The sequence below is a fragment of the Oryzias melastigma genome, linkage group LG20 (genome assembly GCF_002922805.2).
Source record: "Oryzias melastigma strain HK-1 linkage group LG20, ASM292280v2, whole genome shotgun sequence".
NCBI lineage: Eukaryota > Metazoa > Chordata > Actinopteri > Beloniformes > Adrianichthyidae > Oryzias > Oryzias melastigma.
The window spans coordinates 17,541,638-17,560,787 of NC_050531.1; the positions used below are offsets into that span (position 1 = coordinate 17,541,638).

General features: G+C 42.6%; 3 protein-coding genes across 6 annotated transcripts in view; 1 reads left to right on the plus strand and 2 right to left on the minus strand.

Moving 5' to 3' along the window:
- The first annotated feature begins 818 nt into the window (after positions 1-818).
- fzd8a (frizzled class receptor 8a) lies at positions 819-4,498 on the plus strand. The gene has a single exon (XM_024280598.2). The coding sequence runs from the start codon at positions 1,081-1,083 to the stop codon at positions 2,827-2,829; it is 1,749 nt and encodes a 582-aa protein (XP_024136366.1). The 5' UTR covers positions 819-1,080; the 3' UTR covers positions 2,830-4,498.
- Positions 4,499-9,046: 4,548 nt separating this feature from the next.
- Positions 9,047-12,762, minus strand: LOC112151595 (gap junction delta-4 protein). The gene is made up of 2 exons (XM_024280606.2): positions 12,192-12,762; positions 9,047-10,424 (listed from the first exon to the last, which is right to left on the minus strand). Exons 1-2 carry the CDS (start codon positions 12,388-12,390, stop codon positions 9,334-9,336), a joined length of 1,290 nt encoding a protein of 429 aa, XP_024136374.1. The 5' UTR covers positions 12,391-12,762; the 3' UTR covers positions 9,047-9,333.
- Positions 12,763-16,081: 3,319 nt separating this feature from the next.
- The window catches only part of ccny (cyclin Y), a 28,261-nt gene continuing 25,192 nt past the window's right edge, over positions 16,082-19,150 (minus strand). For all 4 annotated transcript variants that reach the window (XM_024280190.2, XM_024280191.2, XM_024280193.2 and 1 more), the window contains 2 exons: positions 18,153-18,315; positions 16,082-16,766 (listed from right to left, as the gene is read on the minus strand). In XM_024280190.2, coding sequence (XP_024135958.1) covers positions 16,650-16,766; positions 18,153-18,315 — 280 coding nt within the window. In that variant the 3' untranslated portion in view covers positions 16,082-16,649. The remainder of the gene's footprint in view (positions 16,767-18,152; positions 18,316-19,150) is intronic.

Consider the following 19,150-nt stretch of genomic DNA (forward strand, 5'->3'; position numbering starts at 1 on the left):
ATCTTTAGAGATCCTGGTGGAGCTGCTTTGTTTCTCTTATACAAAAAGTTATTATAAATAAACTCAACAAATTCACATTTTACTCTAAATGTGTTTAATTTTAGAGTGCATGTGTGTGTGTAAATGTGTGTTAATGTCTGTGTGCATGTGTGCTTAGAGGGTCCATTTGTGAGTGTTTGTGTGCATCTTTGTGTGTGTGCATCTGTGCATGTGTGCGTGTGTCTGGGTGCACGTGCATGTGTGCATTCGTCACTGTAGGATTAAAGTCACTTCGCCGCCGAGATCCTAGTCACTGTTTTAGGCGGGCGTGCGTGCGCTGATAAGAAGGACTCAGCCTCCGCCCGCGCGCGCTCCCGGGCTCTTTGCATCCCGCAATTACGCCCCCCGCGGCGCGCGATGCAGGCGTTAAACGAAACATTAGCGCCTCATTTGAAACATAAAAACAGCGCTCGGAGAGGACGGGCGGCTCCCCTGGGCGCCTTATCTGCGCAAATTAACTCAATTTACGCATCCGGGGGCCCGGCCGCTCCATCAGTGGAGCCACAAGAACCCAGCTTACACTTCATATTGATGGGAATATGAAAAACATTCAAAGTGAAGTTTATTTATAGAGTTTAACTGAGAATTATTGAAGTTTTTCCTATAAAAGTGTGCATGTTTTGGAGCAGAGTGCTGTATACAGTAAGCATTGATTGAAAAGGACTAGCCCCGCCCCTGTCGCTCTCTGATTGGATGAGCGGCTCCGGGAGGGTGTCTCCTTCCAGCCTCCAGCGTATATGAGCGTCTCCACCGCCGTTAGGGGGCTGATTTGTATGGGAACCGGGACTGGGGGAGGGCAGGCTGCATGTAGGCGCTGTGGGGGCTTTTTTGCGCGGATAAAACGAGGCTCCTGTGGTTCCATGCGCAGCGTTTGGAGCGCTCATTGAGCCAGAATCCTCCTTTTGATTGTTTTTTTCTTAAGCCTGCTTCCGCGCTCCTCCTTCCTCCTCCTCAGCTGAGAGTAAACACGGCTTGCACGTTGCGTGCAACTCCGTGGAGGATCGGGAAAAGATGATGCGCAGCGTGTAGCCGCGGATTTCTATGCGCCACAGCAGCGGAGGGGGGGACGGCATGGACATGTTTGGGATTTACCTCCTCCTCTCCATCGCTCTCCTTCCCCGCTCCAGCTGCACCACAGCTAAGGAGATCACCTGCCAGGGGATCGCCGTGCCTCTGTGCAAGGGCATCGGCTACAACTACACCTACATGCCCAACCAGTTCAACCACGACACGCAGGACGAGGCCGGCCTGGAGGTGCACCAGTTCTGGCCCCTGGTGGAGATCCAGTGCTCCCCGGACCTGAAGTTCTTCCTGTGCAGCATGTACACCCCGATCTGCCTGGAGGACTACAAGAAGCCGCTGCCGCCGTGCCGGAGCGTGTGTGAGAGAGCGCGCGCCGGCTGCGCGCCGCTCATGAGGCAGTACGGGTTCCCGTGGCCGGACAGGATGAGGTGCGACCTGCTGCCCGTGCAGGGCAACCCGGACACTCTGTGCATGGACTACAACCGGACCGACTCCACCACGGCGTCGCCCGTGCTGTCCAAACCCACCAACCACCCGGGGAGGAGCCCGAAGAGCAAACCCGGGAAGTACAAGCCGCCCGCCGCGCCCTGCGAGCCCGGATGCCGGTGTCTGGAGCCCATGGTGGCGGTGACCACGGAGCGCCACCCGCTCTACAACCGGGTGAAGACCGGGCAGGTCACCAACTGCGCCATGCCGTGCCACAACCCCTACTTTACGCACGACGAGCGCGCCTTCACGGCGTTCTGGATCGGGCTGTGGTCCGTGCTGTGCTTCGTGTCCACCTTCGCCACGGTGGCTACGTTCCTCATCGACATGGAGCGCTTCAAGTACCCGGAGCGACCCATCATCTTCCTGTCCGCCTGCTACATGTTCGTGTCCGTGGGCTACATCGTCAGGCTGATCGCGGGACACGAGAAAGTGGCGTGCAACCGCGACTTTGACGTGGAGCACATCCACTACGAGACCACGGGCCCCGCGCTGTGCACCATCGTCTTCCTCCTCATCTACTTCTTCGGCATGGCCAGCTCCATCTGGTGGGTCATCCTGTCGCTCACGTGGTTCCTCGCCGCGGGGATGAAGTGGGGCAACGAGGCGATCGCCAGTTACGCGCAGCACTTCCACCTGGCCGCGTGGCTCATCCCGAGCATGAAGTCCATCGCGGTGCTGGCGCTCAGCTCCGTGGACGGGGACTCGGTGGCCGGGATCTGCTACGTGGGGAACCAGAACCTGGACAACCTGCGCGGCTTCGTCCTGGCGCCTCTGGTCATCTATTTATTCATCGGAACCATGTTCCTGCTGGCCGGGTTCGTGTCGCTCTTCAGGATCCGCAGCGTCATCAAGCAGGGCGGCACCAAAACCGACAAGCTGGAGAAGCTGATGATCCGGATCGGGATCTTCACGGTGCTCTACACGGTCCCGGCCACCGTCATCGTGGCGTGTTACTTCTACGAGCAGCACAACCGGCAGGACTGGGAGATGACGCACAACTGCTCCAGCTGCCTGCTGGAGCGCGCGCGCAGCGGCCCGGACTACGCCGTCTTCATGCTCAAGTACTTCATGTGCCTTCTGGTGGGCATCACGTCCGGAGTCTGGATCTGGTCCGGGAAGACTCTGGACTCGTGGAGGACTTTCTGCACGCGCTGCTGCTGGGGCAGCAAGGGCACCGGCGGCTCCATGTACAGCGACGCCAGCACCGGGCTGACGTGGAGGTCAGGCACGGCCAGCTCGGTGTCCTGCCGCAAACAGATGCCCCTGTCACAGGTCTGACCCCCCACCCCATTCAAGCTTAAGTTCGGACTAGTCCTCTCCTCAAAAGTGGGTCAACTCGGGTCAAAATTAACCTGAACACAACATCTTCACAGTTAAAATCATCTGTTATGATGATGAATGGATGTGAATTTGAAAATAATGAGTGTTGACAAGTTAACGGGTCAGTTTGACCCAAACACAACATAAGGGTTAGATTAAGCCTTAAACGCCCCCAAATCTCTCTCCAATTGTGATCCCCCCCCTCCCTTTTGTGATATTTCTGTATAAAAAGTTCAGACTAGTCCTCCCCTTTAAAGTGGGTCACCCCTTATTATGTGCTCGGGTCAAAATTGACCCGTTGCTTTAACACAGTTTAAGGGGTAATGGTTATCATAGTCAAACTAATCTTTTACCATGAGTGAACCTAAATTTGAAAATGGTGAGTTTTGATAAGTCAATGGGTCCATTAGACCCGAACACAATATAAGGGTTAAATTTAGCCTTTAGAAGCCCAAATGATTCTTCTATTTTTTGGGTCAATTTCTAATGTATTTATATAGTATTTCTGTATTAAATTTACATTTATGTGCAGGTCAGGCATGGCAAGTTCAGACTAGTTTTCTCTTCTAAAGTGATTTACCCCTTATACTGTGCTCGGGTCAAATTGACCCGTTGTTTCAACACAACATAAGAATTAAAGATTATCACAGTCAAACTTGTTTTTTAACAATCAGTGAACCTTACTTGAAGATGATGAATGCTGGGTGTAAGTCAAAGGGTCATTTTGACCCGAACACAAAATAAGGGTTAAATTAAGCCTTAAGAGCCCCCAATCTGTCTCCATGTGTGTTTTTTTTTTGTTTTGTTTTTTTTTTTGCAATTTCACTTGTATTTATATATATGTTCCGTATAAAAATGTACTTTAGCGTGTAGGTCCGACACGGTCAGCTCAGAGTCCTGCAGCAAACTGACACCCCTGTCACATGTCAGATCCCCCCATTCAAGCTAAAGTTTGGACTGTTCCTCTCCTTTAAAGTGGTTTCCCCCCATATGTTGTGCTGTGGTCAAAATTGACCCATTGGGTCACAATATAAGGGTTAAATGGAAAGGAACACAATGTAACCCTTATATTTACTCGTACTGTGTTTGGGTCAAAATTGACCCATTGTATTTTATGACCTGTTACATTGTTTGGGTCACAATGTAAGGGTTTGATATAAGGGAAAACAGTAAAACCCTTATATTAACTTTTATATGTTTTTTACGGGTCAATTTGACCCGAACACAACATAAAGGTTAAATTAAGCCTTAAAATCCCCCAAATCCTTCTCTATTGTGTGTTTTTTGTAATTTCACATGTATTTATATAAGATTTCTGTATAAAAATGTACATTTGTTTATAAAAGAAAACTTTATAAGATATTGTAAATTTGTACAAAGTGTAGATGCATCTTTTTGGTGAGAAAGCAGCCTCTATTTTGACAATAAAACACGCAGTTGGCCTGTTTTTGGTGGTCCGTCTTCCTTTCCGAGGCCGCTTTAAAAAAAAAAAAAAAAAAAAACTCAGCAGAAAGCAGTAATTAGAGGCGAGGGGTTGAGCTGGAGCATCTCCCATAATTGTTTGGAGGCCTCTTCACATGCTTGCCGAAGCCTGCTTTCTTGATTTAGTCAAAAAAGGGGGGGGGGGGGGTATAAATGCAGGGAAGGGGCTCTTTTCATCTGCAGAAACTTTGATCTCTTTTTTTTATAACAGCCTGTAGAATAAAGGTGGTGTGTAGTTGGAGTGTCTGATGTGCCAAGGTTCCCCCTAAATGTCCCCATTTGGATGCTTTGATGGACGTCCCGCCGTTGAGACAGAAAGAGGGCTTTGGAATACTCTTCCAATGAAGGGGAGGGGGCTGTCAGAGGAGAAACCTGCCAGAGAGAGCTCCTGCATCCTGGGTTTGTTTTTCTTCTCCCATCATCCAGGGTCTGAATTGAAACATCTCCTCAGGCTCAGGCTGTGTCAGTGAGTGCAGGGGGGGGAGGGAGGATTGGAGGGGGTGGGCTTGACGTGAATGATGCTGAAATGGCAATGAAAGCCCCACAGGTGGTCTGTTCACATGATCTCACATCCTAGAGGGGGGTAGCCCTTAATCTAGCCTCCTTTTTTTTGTTGCTACAAATGTTTCTGCTTTGGTCCCCAATTAACCCGATGCACCGGTGTGAAGGGATACACTGTAACCCACCGTGATGGCGGATACTTTGTGTTCTTTGCTGCAGCTAAAGCATGCATCTTCTGATGCATTGTTTGCATCGAGCAGTGGCAAGCATCCTCAGCAACACTTTAAATGTGTATTTGCTGATATTTCCCTCCTGTGGTCTCTGGTTTTTGCAGAAATGAATCAAAGATGCCATGAGTTAGTGTAAAAGTAACACACAGCTCCCTCTAGTGGTGAAAAATAAGCAGCACAGCTCAAATTAAAAAACTGAATCCAGAGAAACAGTTTTAGGTGAAAACAGCTGGAAAATTCCAAGCATGAATGAGTTTAAATGCATTTTGCATAACAATTAAGTAATTATATATATTTTTTTCATTAGTTTAACAACTTAACAAAAGACTTTTGAAGAAGTTTCATTATCCCCTCAGTTTATTTTCACACACACACATATATATATATATTTATATATATATATATATATATATATATATATATATATATAAAACATTTTGTCAATATTTCTTCAGTTCCTGGTGATTATAAATTAACTCTTTAACCCTGCACGTGTAGATGATTGTCTCAACATCGTTCAGCTTCACAGTAAGGAGTCACATGACCTGAAAACATCCAAACCGTCCAATCGCAGTGCCTCACTCCGTGATTGAATCGTCTTTTTAGCTGATCTGCGTTCATCCAGCAGGAACCCGTCGACTTGCTACCTATCAAATATTGATGGCAGCGTTTGATGAGAGGCTGGCAGAGCAGAGCGGAGCGCTGTGAGGCGCGTGTTTGGATATTGATTGGTTCTTTCTACCAGAGGATGGTTTCCAACACGAGCTGGGGATGCAGGTGTCTTCTAATCCTCATCTTTTGTCTTTTTCCAGCTAACAGTTATGAGGGGAAGGTGATCAATAAAAGTAAAAAAAAAAGTTTCCACCGTACTCTTAAATCCATAAAGTGAGATGAAGAGTGCAGGTTTCTGGGACACAGCTGCTGACCCCCCACTGATGAGGATTCCCAGCTTACTCTTTGAGGAGGCAAAAATAGAAAAATAACATAATTCATGGTCCAGGGCTGCCTGCCTCATTGTTTCTGAATGAACCACTCTGTAAAAATCATTTACATTAAAAATAATAATAATAATACATGAAATGTTTTACAACTATTCAATTTTGACCTTTATATAGTGTTCAGGTCGAATTGGACCCACTTGTAGGCATAAATGTGGTCTATTGTGACCCTTTTATTGTGTTCGGTTCAAAATGGTCCTATTTTCACTTTTAAATTAGGGTCAATTTTGACCCGACCACGATTATGTCAAAATAGACCAAATTTCAAGTGTGAAAATGTGTCAATTTTGACCCTTTATAATAGTGCTCAGGTCAAAATTGCATTAATTTGGTCTATTCTAACCCTTTTATTGTGTTCGAGTCAAAAATGACACATTTTCACGCTTAAAATAGGGTCAATTTTGACCCAACCTCAATAAAAGGGGAAAAATAGACCAATTTCAGAAGTAAAAAACTAAATGACAAGTTTGAACATAACATTGTGTTTGGGACAGAATGTACCAATTTTTTTCAAGTGTCAAAACCCTCATATTTTGTTCAGCAAAAACTGACCCATTTCCCTCTTTAAAATGGGTCAATTTCGACCCGAACACAACAAAAGGGGCAAAATGGACCAATTTTAAATATGAAAATGGGTCAATATCGACCCTTATGTTGTGTTCGGTCAAAATTGACCAGTTTTCTTTCTTGAAAATTGGTCAATTTGGGCTCAAACAAAATAAACGGGTCAAAATAGACTAATAATAAATGTTTAAGTGGGTCAATATTGACCCTTATATTGTGTTCAGGTACAAAATAACCCATTTTCAAGTGTCAAGTTAAAACCCATATTGTGATCCAAACACAATCTAAGGGTCAACAAAATATGAGGGTCGAAATTGCCCCTTATTTTGTGTTTGGGTCAAAACTAACCAGTTTTCAAGTGTGAAAATGGATCCGTTTTGACTGGAACACAATACAATGTCTGAAATAAACATTTTTTAGTTTCTCCTGAAATGGACATCACTTATCAACAGGAAAGAACATCTGAGCCAGTCTTCTGGCTATGAGGGAAAGCAATGACCACTACACCACCATGCCACCCCTCATTATAATGTTACTAACAGCCAGACTGTAATGTCAGAGATATATCAGTATTAGAAATCTTTGAGGAGTTTTGATGAAGGCTCGTCCCCAAAAACCTACCAATTGGCCGAACATGGACAGACCATAGACTGTAAAAACAATATATATATTTTATATACAGTCTATGGAACAGACACGATACCCAATCAGTAAAGAGGAAAATGATCAGTACGTAAAGTTGAAAGGCAAACTTTTATTTTTCTGGTGGTGCTTTTATTTCATCTTCATGGAGTTGGCAATTCAACAGAGAGATCAGTATGACTGAGCGGCTCTGCAGCCAGCAGCTCAACCCCCCCTACATACTCACTCAGTCACCCAGCAGGACAGTAGTAGAGCCCCTCACCCCTTCACTACAGCTGCATTTCTATCATACTGCTGCAGATGTACTCACCTGTACTCCAAGTTTTGCAGCCACTTGAGTTGTAGTACTTTTGGAATTTCTGGTTCCTCAGCATGAACAGAAAGTAGTCCCTGTGGAGATGTTAATCACATCTCAAAGTGGGCGGGGCTCTTTGTGGCAACCCCAAAAATGACGGGTCCTAATGAATGCCACACACATTTATGTATACGACTGAGGCTTTTAGGAGGATTTAGAGACACCAGTTAATGATTTTAGGATGAAAATGTGATAAAACAATTTGCATGGACACAATAATAGAAAGTTGGTATTTCTACGTTCTTAGTAAAAAAGTTTTTGTAAAGAGAGATCTTATTTTTAGACCTGACTACCACGTCCTGCTGACAGAAAATTATTCCTGAATCTCTGACTTTAAACACCCGCTCCAATAAAATTGTTTTTGGTGTTTTTAATGTTTTCAGTGTTTCAGTGATTGCTCAACTGCACTTGGTACAAATGCAGCTGCACATCTTATGTTTGTTGTGTTTATGGTCTGTTTAATGCACAAAATTTAAATGCAGAACTTTTAATTAGGAATAAAATAAAAAAAGTTTCCTTAGAATATTATTTTTGGTAATTTATACTCTAATTAAAACATCTACATAAAAAACAAAACGTTTTAAAGTCTGTTTTTGAATATCAATCATTAATTTATCATTATCTTGGAGAAGTCACAGCAGAAGAGGAACTTCATCGTCACCAGAACTTTATAGTGTCAGATTTTGGGTGAATGCTACAAGCCTGCACCACTAGAGGGCAGCACAGCATCACACCTCCTCCACCTTATAAAATAAAATGAAGCGAAAAAAAAAATGAAAATGATTAAAAAAAAAAAAAAAGTTAAATAAAAATATAAAAAGACAGAATTTGAAACTACAAAATTAAAATTAAATGAAAAATAAAACAGGATGAAGCAAAACATGAAATAAAACAAGACAAAACAAGATTAAAAAACAAAGGAAAAAATACAATAAAACTAAAAGAAAAAAAAAGAAAATAAAAGCTGGTTTATTTGGAATAAAAACGTTCAAATATCCTAGATTTTGTGAAAAAAACGTAAAAAATGGTAAGTCCTTAAAAAGTTTAGACTCCAGCCGTGCGTGGGAGGGGGTGGGTGTAGTTGTCCACTTCAAAACCAGAGCTACCTAATAATGAAGATCAAGAGCTCTCCTCGTTCTCCTCGTTCTCCTCGTTCTCCTCTTTCTGTAAACTTCTCAGTAGTTCCGGTATCCGTGACACCGAGCGTTGATGGAGATGAATCCACATGAATGGATCAGTTCTGGGCTCTATTTCTGGTGCTGGGGGTGGTTGGTGCTCCTTGTGGCGGTCTCCATAAATACAGATCCCCCCTAGGGGGTGTAATTACTTTGTAATCCCGGGGCTTTAGGGCCCTTCACACTGCCCTTCACCTCTCCACCAATCGTGGAGCAGCGACATCACTGTTTTTTTTTTTTGGAATGACCTCCTGACCAGGACCTGGAGGCTATTTGATCCTGCTGACCCCAGCTCAGAGGGAGGGGGTGTAAAGTAACAGCAATGGGGGGTTTGCTTACCTACAACAAGCTACGGCATTTTGTAGGTGGTTGGAGGGTCAACAAACAGGTGGAGCGCACACTTTTAGATTTTAGATCATTCCTGACTTTGGTCTTGGTGGGGGGGTGCTGCTGCTAAATGGAGATGTGGGCTGACGGGAACACTAAGGGTGTGGATTCGTTCTGGAGAAAAAGCGTCACACCCACTCGGACTTCTTCTCCTGTCCCTCCTCGTGGTTCTGCAGCTCTGCGGTGCTGCCCAGCTCCACCAGCCTATACTGGCTAAGGGTTCTGGTACTGACAGCAGCAGAGGCCTCCCGAACCGGAGCCGCGGTGGCTCCACAGACCCCCAGGTCTCGTCTCGGAGGAGGTGGAGGTTTGCCGCGTTTGCTAACGCGGATGGACCTCGGCGTGCCCGAGGGCTCCTTGGGACACAGTGCCACCTCGCTGCCGTTCCTCTCCAGAGCGTCCTCCTGAAAAACGGAATCGATTTCGTGGTCCGGATGGGTGCAGTGGTCCTGATGCGTCGCTCTTCCTCCAGACGGGCCTTTCCCGATACGCCTGCTCTTGAAACTTTGCCCAGATTGTTGGTCTGGGTTTGGTAAGGCAGCTTCAGGTCCTCTTGAAGTAGCTACTGCTGAGAGGAAGCAGCGCTCCTCCTCAAACACCTCCTCCAGCACCATCTTCCTCCTGCTCTTCTGCTTCACCGAGCGTTTGACGGCAAACACGAAGTCTAGAAAGTTGAGGAGGAGACACAGAGCCGCCACGCCGAGCATAAAGTTGAGCATGACTGTCTTCTCCGTGGGCCTGGAGATGTAGCAGTCCACCTGGGTGGTGCACGGCGCATGGTGGCACAGGAACCGCCTGGGGATGTGGAACCCAAACAGGTAGTAATGCGCCGCTCCGAACGCCGCCTCCAGCAGCGTCCTCAACAGCAGGTGGAGAACGTAGGCACCAGCGAAGCTCTGCGTCGCCGCCTCGTTCACACACACCTTCTTCGGCGCCTCCTTGTGGATCTGATTGCCAGACGCCGTCACGGAGACGGAGTTTAACACCTTATGGACCACGTAGGCGACGAAGACGAGGTACGGGACGCACAGGGCCACCAGCTGTACCAGCCAGAAACGGAAGAGCGAGACGGGGGAGAAAAGGTCGTAGCACACGTTGGCACAGCCGGGTTGGATGGTGTTGCACACAAAGCGCTCCTGCTCGTCCTGGTAGAGGGGGTACCCGGCGAAGAGGAGGACGAGGATACGGAGGAAGACCATCATGATGAGCCAGAGCTTCCCTTGAAGAGAAACAACCCTGTGCGATTATCAACATCTGAGATGTCACCGGAGACACTTAAACACAAGATATTTAACGTACTATAACTTTTCAGCCGTTATCAATGTAATTCCAGTAGATTCTGAAGAAGAAAAGCGCTGCTTTTCTTCTTCAGAATCTACTGGAATTACATTGACAATGGTTGAAAAGTTACAGTAAATCAAAGAACAAAAACATTTGAGGGTGACTGGTGTTACGGCTACGGCCTACTTGGGGAAAGAAGTAGGCCAGGGCCAAATTCGTCCCCTTACTGCAAAGGTTCAAGCCATCCTTGATTTTCCAGCCCCTCAGAACCGAGAGGAACACTGTCGGTTCTTAGGAATTGCAGGGTACAACCGAGGGTTCTGCCGTAACACTGGCCACAAAATAAGTGTCTCATTGATACAATTTCAGCCAAAGAAGCAACAATACGATTTTTTTTCCTAGACGAATACATTAATAATAACATTAATAATATTTTTTTTGTTTGATTTTTATTAAATCACTCTTTTTAAGACATTTTTAAAAATAAGATTGATATATAAACATTTTTTTTTAAAGACAAAGCTGATTATTTAATGAGAATGTCCTAATTTCTTCACACTTACAGCAAACAGACTACTTTTTACTAAGGGATGAAAACTGTTTTTAGACTGTAGGAGGAAACCGGAGAACTCAAAGAAAACCCAGACATGCGCAAGGAGAACATGCAAATTTCTCCAAAGGACTGAGCTGAGGTACAAACCTCGCCTTATGAGGCGAGAGTGCTAACCACCACACCGCCGTACAGCCAACATCAGTGAAACACCCAATAATTTGAGACTTGTTCTGTGGCAGCATCTCAGGACCCAGATTTTCCAGCTGGATTTGTTGATACTTTGCTGGATCACGTATTCTGATTGACTGAACTCTTCCAAGTAATCAGCATTAAAGACGGGGAAGGGATATCTAGAAAACAAGGTGTTTGATCCCGAGGACTGGGGGAAGACTGTACTGTAGATTTATCTACTTCTCCAGTAATGGCAAGTACATTTATTTATTTTTGCATTACCAACCAAATTTTGATGCGTCAGTGATGACTGAAGCGGTTAAAAGGCAGACTACATTTTATTAGCAATCTGGATCAGAGAGGAAATGGTTTTATCACAACTGTGATCAACAAAAACAAATAATAAAAATGAATTTTAGAAAGAATGGAACTCACCAGGTTCCTTTGGGATCAATAACATTCATTGCCTTTTGTCAAAAGAAAAAAACTATTAAAAAAAAAAAAAAAAAAAAAAAAAGGTGCCAATACAGAGCCTTGAGGTACCCCATTAAAAATTTATTTGAGCATAAAAAGGGCTTTATGTTACATCCTTTAAAAGATTTACCAAGTAATGTTGGATTTTATTAAATAAAAAAAATAAAAATAAAAAAAAAATAAAAAAATGCACCGCACCGGCAAAATTAGCTAAAGCCCTTATGAAGCACGGCTGTGGAAGTGTGATGTTTGGGCTAGTTGGGTTCAACTTCACATCATCTAGAAACCTTGTAGTCCTCAAGTTCAGCTTGTTTTACAGAATTTTAGTCATTTCAGATCAAGAAAGCCTGAAATTCTTGATAGTCAATTTTTGATTTGACTTTTTAAGCTGTTTTTGTTACAGTTAAATTAAGAAGATTGGTTGCTGCCACAGACTAAAGTAAAATCAAGAAATTGATAGCAGTGAACTTATTTGAAATGAAGATTCAGGCGAATAGCTCAACTTACCCATCAGAGTGATGCTGTGATTGACAGAGATGAAGAGGAGCTCAGAGGTGCTCGGTTCCATCATGGCTGCCCTCCTCACTCTCCTCCAGTGGTTAAGGACAAACCGGTCTGCAAACACCTCGCTCCTTCTCCTGCCTCCCCACCGGAGGATCCTGGTACCTTCCAGCAGCAACCCACAGGTGGACAGACACTCCTGCATGGAGCATGCTCCTCGATGGTTGAAGTCGGAGCAAACCCCTCAGCTCACCTCTTCCTCTGCCCCCCTGCAGACAACTGTTCCCCCTCAGACAACAGAAGGCAGCGTGCCCCATTGTGGGTCTATTCTTAACACATTTCCAAACGCACGCTGATGTCCTGGCATTGCAGATATTTCGGTGCCCCCGGCTCGTCCTTCCAGGAGGAGGAGAGGGGGCCACAATCCTTCAGGCTTACTCACTTCAAATTGTTGCATTAGGTTGTCAGACACAATGGCAGGCATGCTCACACCGCACGCAGCTCCGTGATAAACTGAGATGTCACTTAATGGAGGAGGGGGATTTACTGCGGGGGTGTCACATGTTGGCATGAAATAACACTGGAGGTAATGATTAACCTGAAGGACGACGGTCACTGAAACATCCCAATCATGGCAGAGCATCAAACTGAAACGATAAGAAAATTACTGTTTTATAAAAAGATTTTTGGGCTGCTGGGAAAAAAGGGGAATAGTTTGAGTGGTGGTCAAGAAATTTCCAACCATCAACCATTACTTCTGCCAAAGTAATTAGAATAGAATGTTAAAAGTTAAACAATTTTGCTGTTTTAATCTTTAATAAATAAATGCCATATTTAGCTAAACATACCTATTTTTCAAGAGAAAAAAAATGTTTGAATGAGAAAAGATAAAAGTGGTCAAAGTTTCAAAATTTCTCCCTAATCCTTTTTGAACCATTATTTTCCTTGGTGTGCTGTAAAATGTTTTAGCACATCTTTGAGTACATTGGAAAAAAAAAAAAAAAAAAAAAAAAAAAAAAATTCAACAAGTACGCCAAGACCAGTTTCTCTACAGTGAAGCACATTGGCGGCAGTATCATGATGTGAAACTTTTCCGGAAGAAGCATTTTTGTGATAGAATCTTATTAACATGTCATAATACCTTTATTTTTTTTATGGCTTTTGTCAAAAAGTGCTTCCGTTTTACTACGATTGTAAAATGCTTTAGAAATAAAGACTCAATGGTTGGTTCAAAGGTCATAATATTCCAATAAGAGTTTTTGGACTACAAATTAATTAAAACAAAATCATTCAGTTTAAATCAATCATTTTTGTGTTGAAAATTCTAAAAAAAATAAAAATACAACATTTGCACATTTTACAACCTTCTGGTTATCCACTAAAAGGGAAAAAAAAAATCCTGATATTTTCCACACTATAACTTGCTCCGGAGTATAAACTGCAGAAGCTAAAAAAGTGCATATTAAAGAATTTTGGGGAAAAAAAATTAAATTGTAATGGAGGATAAGTTCAACACTTTTGAAAAACTCCACCCAGCCCGGCTTCTTATTCTGTGTCGCCATCAGTAGCAAATACAGATATAGACATCTACAGTGCCCTCTAGTGGTTGTTAGTGGCAAAACAAAGAAAATATGAACCTATTTACATAAAAAAAAAACACCCGAATATAAGTTGTACCCCCAGCCAAACTATGCAAAAGAATTTTTAAAAAAGTGACCTATACTCTGAAAAATACTTTAAGATAAATCAAATCCTTGTTGGTTTTTAGTAAAGAGACCGCTACTACACCCGCACTAAAATTAACGCAAACATTTCAAATAATCACATACAAAAAGGAAGAAATCTCATCTTTTTTATATAACAAGGTTTGAAATTTTAATCGTTTCACATGTTACTAAACATTGCTTTAGAAGAGGAATCGGTGAAAAACGAAGAACAATTTGGCAAAAGTGAGAACGGAAACTGGAACATTAGAAAAGAAATGTCACAGATGAAGGAAAATACTGTCTAACTTTTTTGGATCGAGGGGGACAGAAACCAAATGCCACAGCAGTTCTGTTGTTCACACACGACGTCATCGTGATCAAAGGAGATCAAAGCAAAAGTCATATAAACAGTGGGGGAGGGGCTACGGGAAGAATTGAAGACTCTATGCAGAGGTAGAGTTCAGTGCACGGGAACGTCCTCATCTTCGCTGTCCAGCCTGTGGCATCAGTGCTCATCTCTAGGCGGTTCTCTCTCACGCACAGACACACAAACATAATAAATAATGTCATACAATCTTTGAAATCAGCTGGACTCACGTAAACGCATCCAAGCAGCTTCTAAAGACACATGGCTGACAGCTCTCTTCTTTGACTTCATGTGGAAATATTCAAAATCTAAGTCCTTCACTCAGCTTTTAAAAAACGCTGATTTAGGGAGTTTTTTGAAGAAGAAAATCATGGAAACTGAAAGTGAAATTTTAAAAATGTGTGAAAATCGTAACAAACAACTTTCCAAATGTACGCAAAAGGAAACCGTATTTTTTTAAGTGGAGAAAAAAGATGAATTTCTCTGACTTGTGCCTAATCAACCAAGATAGAATCTAAGGTTGTGTCCGAAATCCCTCCCTAACCCCAACTACTAAAAAACTATATAGTGCAAGACTATCTAGTGCCCTGGATTTTAAAGGTAATTCGGACATGATGCTCACTATTTTCCTTTCATTTTTCCAAACACCGGATATGACGTCACTGATTTCACTGCATTTTTTATGACTCCACTGTGTTCTGATGGTGAAAATGTGGATGGTTTATTCAAAAATTACATTTAAACAACTTTTTTTTTGTTTGAAATTGTTGGAACGCAATGCATTGTGGTCTTATTCGCTAATCCCAAATGCACGCTAGTTTTTCGCAAAGACTTCTGGGATCATTTTTAGTGCACTCGATTTTGTAATTAGTAGATTCGGACAGCACTAGAATATGGTGAATGCACTATATAGTGATTATGGGGGAATTCGGACATAGCTCGAGTTTTCCACTTTTGATTTGATTCAAGAAAAAAGACATTTGATTTTATGCCAACATACAACTCTAAAAACATCGTAGATAGGAAAACAGGAAATTATTGGTTTATTTTACGATAAAATGTTTTTTTAAAATAGACAATATTTTGAATTACTTTTTAAAATTTGAGAAAGTTTTGGGAACTTTGAGGATCAAAAGAAAGGCTCTATAACCCTTTAACCCAGGAGCTCCAGTGTTTATGTTCTTTGATTTACTGTAACTTTTCAACCATTAGTGTGATCAATATATTTCCAGCAGATTTTGAAGCGGTGTGAGCAGCTTTTCTCCTTCAAAATCTGCTGGAATCATGTTGATCGCACTAATGGTGGAATAGTTAAAGTATGTTAAAGATTTTGTAATTAAGCGTCACTGGTGACGTCCTCATGTGTTAAAGGGTTAAAATATGACAGTTTCAGAGCTTCAAAAGAAGTATTTTCCATTTTTATGTTCTCATAAATCTAACAAATGAACAACATGAATGCAGTTACCTGGGAATAAATGAACGGTTAGTAATTTAAAAAGTGTAACAGATCAAAAAGTGGGATCTTAGGAAGTGCAAACACAAAGAAAAGGGGCGTCTCCCTTTAAAAATCAGAAGTCATTTTCTGTCCCCCCAGGGATAAAATTTGATCTAATATAAATATTCTTACATTTTTCATTCTCTTTTTAGATTTTCGAAAGTATTGTTTCAGTCTACGAATTCTCCGTTGTATTTACACTGTACAAAGAATTTAGAAAAACGTATACAGGCTCGCTTTGGGAGTTTGAATCATTCGATCCTCTTCAGCTTCAACTTTGTGTCATGTCCTTTTCGAGCTGGAAGAACCGTACAAAAAAACAACTGGATTATTGGTTCCCCTCTGACAGGAGGGAGGTGTTTTACCGAGCTTATTACAGGCACCACAGGTGTGGACGATGGCAGTGAAGAATGTCAGCTCTACAGTACATCTCAATTCTTCTCCCAAATATCAAAGAGTGATCAGAAAAGGGATGCAGGAATATTGCTTTATCTGCCTGGATATGTGGCTTCATAATTTCTGGAAAAAAACGGTGGCAAGTTTCCGCCTAGATGATAATGCAAAAACACAGAAGAATGGAGAACTGTTTAGGCTTTAGTACAAAAATAAAATCAAGTTCATGTAATGCTCGATTGAAATGAAAAGGAAGGACACGGCTCCTTCAATCCAGGGTTTTACTGGGAGAACCTCAGAGGGAATGATGCAGCTTATTTGTTTTAGTCCGTCCTTTGATATCTGCCTTTCATCTCCAGCAGGACTCGCGTTTTGGTTTGGTGCGGCAGCCGGCGGGACTTCCTTTATTTACAGTCACACTGTCTGTAGGTGAAGGCCTGTTTCTCTTGGCTGAAGCAGCCACGCCGCTCTCTGTCGTTCACTCCCCCTGGAGGCGGCCGCTGTTAGGAAATGATGGCTGGACACCAGCGCGCCACCGTCAGGTTGTCGGCGCTCACAGACCGCTTCTTGGCTAGTTTCTTCAAGTCCTTGTACGTGTCGTCACACAGTCGGGAGATGGCCTAAAAAGCAACACAGATCACAAACGAGATGATGACAAATCTACAACAGAAATAACAATATTGCGATATATCGCGACATTTAGTCCTGCGATTGATTCTCAGTAGGCTTTTACAAAGTATTGATAATTTATTTTCGTTGGAAGTGGCAGTAAAACGTTATATTCGTCATCCTTTGGTGAGACGTTCTTTCAGAGGTCGATGGGGGGCGCGCATTTCAAGACTGGCTGTCGTGAGTAACAGTGTGTCTGGAGGTACTTGAATTATTTAATTTTTGTTCTGTTGTTTACAACAATTCTCCACTAAGTAGTGACACTGCTGTTCATGTTTACTATTGTTAACACTGAATTTTACAGATATTCAAATTCAATTGGTGTCGATGCTTGTCAAAGACAGTATTACTGATTTCATCAATGTTGCACTAAAGTGTCTATTATTTGTTGCACAAAATAAGACAAAAGTTGTTTGTGATGATTGTGTTTAAGATAAAAAAAGTAAATTTGGATATATTTTCCTAAAAAAGATATGTTCTTCTATATATTGAGTTATTAGAGATGATTTTTATCAATTCTCAAAGTATTGTGATATCATCGATATTGTGATATTGCTGAGGTTTTAAGATAAAGTAAAAATGTTATGGCGACAGGACAATTTAGAATCCTAAGCGACAGCTGGGTGGCCACAGGGCGACTAACCGGCCAGCAGCTCTTTTGACTGCTGCCATATACATTTGTATATATCTATGACTTGGACTTATCTCTATTTTTTTTGTCTTACTGCGCCTCATAGTTTGGTGCAGCTCATATTTGAAAATAGACTATTAACTGACTGTGTGCCTTATAATTTAGTGTACCAAACAGTGCAGGAAATACTGAATTTGTACAGCTTTTTTTTTTTCTAACCACCCTCTAAGCGAACACTGAAAAGTAACACTTTTCAAAATTAATTTCCTGAAACCAGACCTCAATGAAAAGCTAATTTATGTTTTCCAATTTCCTTTGTATCTAATATTTTTGCTTTAGGTACAGCTAACATGGTTGAAAGGTGACCAATAATATTCACAGATGTCAGAAAATCTTGGTGCACCAGACCAAGCAGACCACCAGGAGGCAGTACAGCACACAGGGGGACTCCTCTCATCTTTCACCCGGTGATATGTGTAGGTGATATGTGTAAGCGCATCTTCTGTACTGTTTCCAGCAGTAACATCTAACGGGTTTTGAGCAAATTTTTGTTATCAATTCTTGGCACCAATGGATGCAGATTTTTTGGGGGGAAAAACTGTCATAAAATCATGGTCGTTTAGAGAAGTATTAGGATAATTTTTAGCAAAATATTGTTTTTGCAGTTTTTGTGTTGAACATGAATCACATAATGGTGACCTCTGACCTCTAGCTTCTGGGCCTTGTCTCTGCTGAGTGGTTCCAGAGGGAAGCTGAGGTTGTTGGCCTCGGCCAGCGAGCGCAGATCGAAGTAATACTTGGCGTAAACACTGGATGGCACATTGATGTTGAACTGCAACAACTCCAGGAACTGACGCTCCAACTCGTTCCTTCAACAAACAAACAAAGCAGAAACTGGATTTACATTTCATTGAAAGCAGACCGTTACAAAGTATTATTAGCAGACAACTCCAAACCTTGGCGTCCCAAATTTATGGTGTCAAGCGTCAAGAGTTTTGTGTGTTTAAGTCGTGACAGATTCATCGCTGGTAGTAGCTCCATCCCTCCTCCTCGTCCATGTTCCTCACCCACACGCTTCACAGGCGTGCAGCAACAGACGAGCTAAATTTAGCCGCCGCTGAAGCCAAACTCTGCCTAATAATGCAGCTTCCTTTCATCCTGCCCAAACACTCATCTATTTTTGTTTTTTGCTGTTCTTCATAATCTTCTTTCCAGCTTTTGTTTCACTGGAGAGACTCAAACTGGACCTCTTTGGTTTACAACTGGGATACTGTTTCATAAATGATCATATGACTGTTACACAGCTGACTGCAGGAAGCATGAGCGAGCCGATCCCACCGAGGAACTAACTTCTCTGCAACATGCACTTCTGCGTCTGTAGCTGTGGATTCTTACATACTGTTAGCTTAACGTCTTTGGGCAGTTTTTGATCTAAATTGAACACTTTTCTTGTTTTAGGAAGGCAACCTAATAAAATGATAGAATTTCTCAACTAGGAAGAAATATGTAAAATTAAGTTGACAAAGTTGGACTTGATGTCTGGAGGCAGGTGTAGAATCTAAAAATTGAAAGGAAGTAGAGGTGCTTTTTAAAAAAAATAATATTACTCAAATAGGGAAAAAAGTTTATGGAACGGTAAAAAAGGTACGGTGGCCCTAAAGGGTCACAACACAACACTTTAGGGCAGGGGTCTCAAACTCAAAT

What these genes read in the sequence shown, in the direction of transcription:
- fzd8a (XM_024280598.2), top strand. Translation starts at nt 1,081, where the DNA reads ATGCGCCACAGCAGCGGAGGGGGGGACGGCATGGACATGTTTGGGATT.
- LOC112151595 (XM_024280606.2), bottom strand. Translation starts at nt 12,390, where the DNA reads ATGCAGGAGTGTCTGTCCACCTGTGGGTTGCTGCTGGAAGGTACCAGG. An exon ending in TCACAGCATCACTCTGATGG is followed by an intron (nt 10,425 to 12,191) that starts GTAAGTTGAGCT and finishes TTTCTCTTCAAG; the next exon opens with GGAAGCTCTGGCTCATCATG.